The sequence below is a fragment of the Apis florea genome, unplaced genomic scaffold (genome assembly GCF_048593485.1).
Source record: "Apis florea isolate Af1SG1 unplaced genomic scaffold, ASM4859348v1 contig_3391_pilon, whole genome shotgun sequence".
NCBI lineage: Eukaryota > Metazoa > Arthropoda > Insecta > Hymenoptera > Apidae > Apis > Apis florea.
In genome coordinates, this window is record NW_028256754.1 from 3,051,204 (window position 1) to 3,060,173 (window position 8,970).

The 8,970-nt window shown below is 27.0% G+C and overlaps 2 protein-coding genes across 7 annotated transcripts in view; one reads left to right on the forward strand and one right to left on the reverse strand.

Annotated features, from left to right (window-relative positions):
• The window catches only part of kkv (hyaluronan synthase-like protein kkv), a 44,637-nt gene extending 40,000 nt beyond the window's left edge, over window positions 1-4,637 (forward strand). For all 6 annotated transcript variants that reach the window (XM_086912558.1, XM_086912554.1, XM_031919580.2 and 3 more), the window contains 4 exons: window positions 1,490-1,657; window positions 2,069-2,297; window positions 2,626-2,961; window positions 3,670-4,637. In XM_086912558.1, the coding sequence (XP_086768684.1) occupies window positions 1,490-1,657; window positions 2,069-2,297; window positions 2,626-2,942 (714 nt within the window). In that variant the 3' untranslated portion in view covers window positions 2,943-2,961; window positions 3,670-4,637. The remainder of the gene's footprint in view (window positions 1-1,489; window positions 1,658-2,068; window positions 2,298-2,625; window positions 2,962-3,669) is intronic.
• A 641-nt stretch (window positions 4,638-5,278) lies between these two features.
• Window positions 5,279-7,323, reverse strand: LOC105736745 (uncharacterized). The gene is made up of 4 exons (XM_012492860.3): window positions 6,733-7,323; window positions 6,458-6,666; window positions 5,881-5,981; window positions 5,279-5,819 (listed from the first exon to the last, which is right to left on the reverse strand). Exons 1-4 carry the CDS (start codon window positions 6,926-6,928, stop codon window positions 5,639-5,641), a joined length of 687 nt encoding a protein of 228 aa, XP_012348314.1. The 5' UTR covers window positions 6,929-7,323; the 3' UTR covers window positions 5,279-5,638.
• Between the last annotated feature and the right edge of the window lie 1,647 nt (window positions 7,324-8,970).

Sequence of the window (8,970 nt, forward strand, 5' to 3'; positions counted from 1 at the left end):
TCATTGTGTGATCTTTAATCTTTTCAGCATTTAATTTTTTTTTTAATTTTTTTTCCTCTGAGATAAATTCTTTTCTTTGTTAATTATTAATAACGATAATATGGTAATAAGAATAAAATTAAGCGGGAAAAGGTTAAACGCAACTGCTGATATTGTGAAATCTTTTATTCTAACATTGATATTTATTGATTAATATCATCAAAGTCTGGAGAACAAATATAAAAATCTTACTCAATCTCAATCATAAATTTTTTAATATTAAATTAGAAAAAAATTTAATATTATTTTTATTAATCAAGGAAAAATTTCAAATCTGATTAATTATTTTAAAATTGAGACTTTTATATACTTCATTTTCAATAACAAAACGTTCTATAGTAATTAATAATATTTTCAAATTGTGTTTAAATTAATCTTAAATTACATAATTTAATAATATTTAAAAATGTGAAATCAAATGGAATTCCAAGAAAATTTGAGAATTCCTTTAATTTTCTCAATTCTCTTTCAACGTTCTCTAGATTTTCCAACACTTTCTAATTCTCTCGTGATCGAACATTCGAATGAGACGTTCATCTCTTGGTTTTCAATAAGCAACTAGCACGTGCACAGTTTGTGGATCACGAAAGAGCCAAAAGAACTATTCTTGAATACCTTTTTTTTCCATTCATTTTCCTGAATACGAACGAGGGAGGAATTACACAGGTTTTCATTTCACATTTATCTCTTTTGTGTCTAATTCCGATAACGCACTGCTAGGTATGACAGCAGAGGAGCACCATTAACGAGTTACTATCAATGTAACTAAACGGTGGCTTATACGTGTTATAATATATGTGTTTGGAAAACTATTTTACATTTGATTCCGTTTGTACTAACGAATAATTAATTTTATTTGATTCTTATGTTATATTCAAAATGAAAAGATTAAATTCCTCTTCTTGAAAAGAAGGAAGAGAACGAAGCTTATTAAAATTGAAATATGAAAATTCAAATTGTTTAAAATTTTTTAAATTCTAACTTGAATTTAACAAGAAATACATTAATCGTTATGTACATTCAGGAAATTAATTGTTGTTACTTCATTACGTATCATTGGACAAAATTAAAGGATTCAAAGGAAAATTAAATACAGATTAATTAAAAATTTAATTATGAATGTTATTACATTTTTGAAAAAGATATATACGAAAGAATTTTCTAAACAAACAATTTTACAATTTTATTTTTGTAGAAAATAAAAACTTGTACTATTTTTCTGTTTTCTCTCAATTATTTATATTTTATTTGTAAATATTGCGTATTTTACATTTTACATTTATAATTCGTTATTTTTTACAATATTTTGCTTCGTAGCGAGGTAACAATGAAACATAGCAATGAAAACTGTGAATTCTTTTATGTGTTTTCTATCTCTGTTTTCAATTGTATTCCGTCACTCTTCTTTATTTATCAACGTATTTTTTTTAACGACAAATGTATCTCATAGGTGTACGTAACGAAAGAGTACCTTCAACTCGAGCCAATTGGTTTGGTATTCGTATTCTTCTTCGCATTGATATTGGTTATTCAATTCACTGCGATGTTGTTCCATCGATTCGGCACATTCGCCCACATTTTAGCCAGCACCAGTTTGGATTGGTATTGTTGCAAGAAGGTAAGTATTTCATCTTCAGTTTTCTCGTTTAATATCGTTCATTATTTTAACAATTACAAAATGTTCGTCTATCTAGATATCCTTAAAATTTAAAAAAATGACTCTTCAAACAATATAAAATAAAGTTAAAAATAAAAAGCATTGTATCTTTAGTTTCGTTTTTCATTATCGTTATGATTTCTAGTCAATTAATTATTACATTTAAATTCTTGCATTTTAACTGTGTTATTTGAATTCGTAGAGTACTATTTCTTGAAAACTTAAAAAGTTAGAAAAAATAACATGTCAAAATTATTACTTTCACAAACGATTATAATTCGTTTAAAGTTCAATTTTATCTCCTTGATGTAAAACATCTAAGACAACGATTATGTTTTCCATTCACATTTTTCTATGCTTCCCTTTAATCAGACCAAGGATTTGTCCGAAGAAGCGTTGTTATCTAAACACGCGGTGGAAATAGTCAGAGATTTGCAAAGATTAGACGGAATGGAGGGTGATTATGAAGAAGATAGTGGTACCGGCCCAGGCAGGAGAAAGACGATAACAAATATTGAAAAGAGTCGAAGGAAAACACAGGCAATCAATACGCTTGACGTCGCTTTCAGGCAACGATTCTTCAGCATGTCTGAAGGCAATGGTGCGTTATTTATATCTTTTTGTTTAAAAAAAAATTTCCGTTATTTAATTTCTATACAATAATTTTATTATATATGGCTGAAAAATAAAATTCTAAAATTTTACGTTATTCTTCAATATTTACAAAATATCATGATATTTTTGATTTCATTACATAATAAAATAACAAAAAAGTCTATAATTTAAATCAATTTTTAATTCTATGCTTAATAGAATATAACAGGTGGTTAGATTATTAACACAAGGAACATGCTATGTTAATCAAACGGTAGCAACATCTTGATTTCACGACTGAAGGGAATATTCGTTAATGAAATTCTCTGATTTAGGTCTGCCGAGAAACATGTCGACCAGACGCTCCGCAAAGGCTTTCAAGGCATTCGAGGGCCGTAGGAATAGTATAATGGCGATGAAAAGGAAGTCGCAGATGCAAACTTTAGGGGCAAATAACATTTACGGAGTGGCGGGCAATCCTTTGGGAATTCAAGGACGCCCATCGAGAAGCAGCCAGATTTCTGTTAAGGATGTGTTCGAGGGACACAGTGGCCACACTAACCCGAGCTACGAACCGGACGAAAATACTGGAAGCAGCCTCAGACTTCACAGTTTAAGTCAGAACGCGTGGAGAGAACAGAACAATATCTGATTCGAAATTTTTTCAAAACGTACGTAATTTTTGTAAAAAAATGTTGATAAATGAGTATTGTCATATTATAATTTATTCAGGATGTTAATGTGTATTTATGGGACACTTTTGAAAACTCGATTCTAGAAGTTGAAATATAAAAATTGATGATTAAATGAAATGAGGTGGAGACAAAGTGACACACTATCGTCTTGCTCTAATTCTGTCCCGTTTCATCTAATGCAAATTGCTTATTAAATAAGCTTAATGAATAAGTTTCAATTGATATAATTTGTTTTGGCCTCCAATATGTTCTACGAATATATTAAAATTCTTTTTATATGACTGGTAATTTATCCATTCAATGAAATGTAGTTTGAAATGTTTCTGGATTATTTCAAGTATTCATATTTTAAAATGAATCATGAATCAATCAATTAATAATTCTAATAGATCATTGAGATTTTTATCTTTTTGATCTATGAACTATTAATATATTAAAATAATTTAATATTTTGTTACGTTTTTCGAATCATTTTCTCGTTTTAATAATCAAAAGGATTTTTAATATCTCAAAAAATACTTTACGTATAAAATTGAAGTAAAATATCACGTTAATTATTACTTTTATATTATTTTTAACTGTGTTACATTAAAAATCAAAGATTGGAGATAAGATTAAATATTAAGAAATTCTTTAAAATATTAGGCAACGAAAAATTGTTTTGACTCTTTTGATCCTTTGCAGATGAACAATGACCATGGCTATCTCAAATATTCCACTGCCATCAGAAACGATAATCAATAAAGATGGGAGGAATAGCTACTTACTTTTTTACCAGAGCAATAGGATCCCATTTAAATATCGCCGCTCATTTAAATATTTTTTCTAGTAATTATCTATTAATTATCTGATTATATACGACGTAAAGTGGAATAGAAGAATAAAAGACTGCCTTCGAGTAGATTAATTTATAAAGAAGTGAAACAGGGCCGTCTTTAAACTCTTTATTTATTATTTATTAAAAGAAAAAAGAAGTTTCTTTCTTCTTTGAAATATAAAGAAGAAATATAGAAAAAAGAACACGGGAATAAAAAGAATAAAAATTGGAAAGTCTAAAAGTCTATCTAAAAGTCTAAAATTTTAATTTTTAGAAAATTTTAAACAAGCTAGGAACTTTTTATTAATGACTCAAAGGTCACTAAACTTAAACAAATTAAAGACAGTCCTGAAGAAATATTTTTATCATTGTCTTTCTTTTTTATTTCTTTTCTTTTCTTTTTTCCTTTTTCGTTTTTCTTTTCTTTTCTTTTTTTTCTTTCTTTTTTTTTTACTCGTAATTAGATATTTAAGATAAATGAACTGACCGGTGAGTATTTCTTAACGCAGTTTCTCTTATACGTACACTAGCGAACGATTTTAGAGAATAATAATTCCCTAAATTATTGATCGGATGCAATAATCCTGTTAAACTCGTTGTCGTATCAAACGAGTAGGCGTTCTCATTCATGCGTGTACGTGACAGTGATCATAGCGACGACGCTTACACTTCTTTCATTCTTCTAAACGTGATACTGTCGTTTGTACTAAAACTTATTGTATTTGATAGATATACAATTTTTTGTACATAATAAAACGTTAAGAGCGTATGTTAAGCCTGTAAAGAAAATTGTGATTGTTGTAAACGAAATAAAATTTGAACGATCACCATCCAACTTCGGATTCATTTCATCCAATTATTCAAATTGTATATAATTTCAATTTTGTTTCGATGTAAATATTATGTAATGATGATACAATGAAATTAATCATCGGATGGATGCTTAATCCTCAACTAATCCACAAATGAACTGAAACGATACATGTACCAAATATAAACATGAATTCAAGATATGGATTTCAATGATATGTTGGAAATGGTAACAATGATCGAGTTAAATATATCTCTTGAATTGAACATTATAACATATTTCAATTATGCCTGTTTTATATTAAAATCTAAATATTCTTTTAGTTAACATATTTGTTATCGATTACAAAATAATTAAAATTAGAAAACAAGAATTTTTATTTAGTTCTTTCAATTAATGTAAAATTATCAAAAAATTAAATAATGCTATAAAACTGCTATATATCAACTATAAGAGCATCTAAAATCGATTCTTAGGTTTTTTTTTGGGCCCTATGCATTTACAAAGTCATTAAGCACTAATGCCAAGCATACATTTTTCAATAATATAAATATAAAGAGAATGATGAGGAATATAATTAAAAGGCCACTTGTGTAGATTATTTAATTTAACGACAGCATATTTGGGAATAAAAGGCCCTAATAATCTAATAATCTACCAGGAAATTCTTTTTTGATTCTAGAATTTATTCAAATCATAAATACATGAAACTTAAATAAGTAAATAAGAAAAAAAATTTTATACAAAGTTTATGTATAATATATACATTTAATTCTGCATTAAAAAAATACGAAAATTCGATTATTTTTATCTTATACAATATTTTCAAATCTATAAGAATCGTTAAATATTTAAATATTTAATCGTAAAATATTTAAATTCTTACTTCAATGTGAATTTTTATAATCTCTAATGCAGAATTTGTTGTATTTGATGAATATTTGACGAATAAACTTTGTATAATATTTTTTTCCAATGTTTGTTCTTAAATTATGCCTTTATAGTTTAGGAATCATCCTGTATAATTATAATGTGCTCGTTTGTCGAAGAGCTTCTGTCATGCACATGATATAAGTTGCCATCAGGTAATCATTAATAGCACGATTTATCGTCCATCCTTGATAAAATCCTTCTGGAACCATTGCCCAATTTGCCAGGAGCAAAGGATAATTTGCCACTATCGCGTAATTGTTACCTACTACATATCTGAATGATACGAGAAATTAAACATCTGTTTAATTAATTAGAAATAAATCATTGCACTTACGCAAAACATCCTCCAACAATTACCCAATTGAAAACATTAAATTTTGATATCGTTTTTGTTTGTTGTTGTAAAGTATTGTAGAAACGTGACGTTTCCATTTCCTGAAATTGAAATTCAATCAAAAAATTTAATGAAAAATTAAAATACATTATAGGGTATATATCATCTTCTATTCTTTTAATGAAAAATTAAATAAAATTAAATAAAAAGCGTTAACAAATTTAAAATTCGCAAAGTCGTTAATCCTAGGTTATCCTCTCTCAATCGAAACGATTTGATATTGGAAAAAGATATTTTCGTACTTTAAAAAATTTGAAGAATTTCTTGATGAAGATGTTTGATATGATATCGATTTAATTGTTAGAAACTTTTTCTTTATTACAAATATTTTCCATTCGATAATATTGCTATATTTTTCGAAAAGTAGTTTAATTTTTTTTAGTAGTTGATTAAAAATTGAAATAAAATCTGGATAATCTATTGTGACAATCGAGGATTAAACTCAAAAATTAAATGAAGAAATTAAAAGTATAAAAAGTTAAAAAAATTTTTTAGAGAATCTCTAAGAAACGAATACCTCTAATTGTTTTATCATGTGGTATAATTTGATCACGTTAAAAATTGATAAGCTAGTTACAACGCAGACACCGAGTATGTAATATCCGTGACAACAATATAGAGAATAAATTAACCCCGTCATGCTCAAAGTACCAAGCAGCTCGTCTAAAATGTTAAATCGTTCTTTGTTCCTCTCTTCCTCTATCTCCATCATATCTGGATCGAAGGCTGAAACATAAAGATTAAATATTTTTAATACGAAATGATGCTTAAAATAAGATAAATAATACTTACAGTATTCCTTAATGAAAAGTTTGTACAAAAGAACGATCAAGGATCGAGAACCAATCATTGCAATACTGACACAAGCACAAGTCAAATGTGTGAAAAATTTCGAATATTGTGTATAAGAGTGTCTTATCAGAATATAAATAGAAGATCCACATGTTAAAAGTAGATTCGTGCAGGAAAAAATGGACTCCAATATCATAGCATTACTTTTATTAAAAGTAAATGCAAGAAGCAATTTATATTCGTATTATTTTTGGAAATAAACACTGCGCTTAAATTATGTTATATTATTAAGCTCTAAATCGTCAAAATTAATGACTAATATATTATCAATATTAATATCGAGTTATTACCATTAAGGTATGTTTAAAAGTAAATGTCAATTTTGTTTCACATAACCTTTTAACTATTCGTTATTTTAGTCAGAATGATGAAGCATTTAAGAAAGAATTAGTGTCAACTATTGATCGATAAAAATTTTTAGTTTAATTGATCAATCCTTATGATGTATATAAATAATTAATTTACTTTCATTCTTATTCCAAAAACAAACATATGAAAATAAAAAAAATGGAAAAAATAATAAAAGAGAAATAAATTATTTATTAGAATGAAATTATTATTTATATTAATTTTGTACATAATATAAATACATATAAACATGTAAATAATAATTTTATTTTAAATAGTTATATAATATAATATAATAAAATAATATTATATAATTATTATATAATTTACAAATTTTTTTGTTTATTTTTTTATGCATTTATTCAATTATTTGAAAATTTTTCTTTGAAAATTATGTATTTTATTTCATTAAAAATGCTTTATACCGGCTATTTCATTTACTTCGCATGCTATATAAAACTTATTACATAAAAAAAAATTAAAATTATTTTCTTCTTCAAAAATTTCATATAACTTCATATTCATGATAAAAGTAACTCTATTTTACTATAATTGATATGTATGAACCTCGTGAAATTGCATTTAAAAGTATATAAAATATACATCGATATATTCAATGAAATGAATTAATTCGTGAATCGAAAATGTAAATCGATGGAATATGCGCTCGACCTACACTAAAACGTAAAGATACGTTCGCGTGACGAGATAAGTTCGTTTTGATGCGACGATGATTCGCTATAGAATTTATAAGGATGCGTTAAAAAAGTGCGAGACAATCAATGAACGTGCGTGATATGACGCTATGCAAAATATATTCCTTATTGTGACTTGTAAATTGATTGCGATATATATGATAATAGCAGCAGATAACGCTTGTGCAACTATCGAAAAAATTGATAATCATTCTATTTATTATAACAATAGCACAAAAATGGATAATATTTCTGTAAGTACACTTCTGTGTCGAACAATCCAAAAAAGCATTGCCATAAATATTTAATAGTAAACCATTTTTGGTAACGTCGACAACTATTAATGTCAAAGATCATAACCAATTGGCAATTGCGATTAATGTTAATCATGATCGAATTGTTACTATCATTAAGTAATGTTGTGTATTATAGAATGTTAATTTTTATACTACGGAAACAGTGAAAGTATTGCAAGAAATTATTTTAACAAATAACAAGCAAGGAGACATATATGAAGTCGAATGCACTGATTTGTCGGCGATTCTCAAACAATGGCGGAGAAAAACAATATTAAAAAATAACAGTAATACAGTGGAAGAAAATTTCAATCGGATGTCTAAGAAAGATTTAAGTTTAGTAAATATCGAAGAGGCACGGTACAAATCGAAGTCTGTTCCTATGAGGAATCATGAAGTCAGTTATCCTTATCCTTTCACAGATTATATTCATCCACGCTTTTGCGCCGATTTTTCATCTATAAGTACTTATAGCAAGCCGCATCATCGATTAGTCAGGAATCTGAAATCAATTACAGTTAATTATGAATCGCATTTAAAGCACGCTCATGAAAAATTAAAAAGACCAATTAAATCAGAAAACATGTTTTTTCGTACTAAGAGAAAAAAAATGAATCAAAGCTCTCCGATTGATAAAAAAATTAAATTAGAAAATCAATGGAATAAAACATTTTTATTGCCAAAATTGGTGGAAGCATCTCAGGTACAAAACGCCAATGAAACTACGTCATCATTCACAAGTCAAACATTAGCTCTGCATCACATATTGAAATTAAGTTTAATTCCAAAAAAAACAACTAGTTTCGTTAAAAAAAGAAGAAAAAGGAGTACTAGAATCA

What these genes read in the sequence shown, in the direction of transcription:
- LOC105736745 (XM_012492860.3), bottom strand. Translation starts at nt 6,928, where the DNA reads ATGATATTGGAGTCCATTTTTTCCTGCACGAATCTACTTTTAACATGT. An exon ending in ACATGATAAAACAATTAGAG is followed by an intron (nt 5,982 to 6,457) that starts GTATTCGTTTCT and finishes TTTCAATTTCAG; the next exon opens with GAAATGGAAACGTCACGTTT. An exon ending in ATTGTTGGAGGATGTTTTGC is followed by an intron (nt 5,820 to 5,880) that starts GTAAGTGCAATG and finishes CGTATCATTCAG; the next exon opens with ATATGTAGTAGGTAACAATT.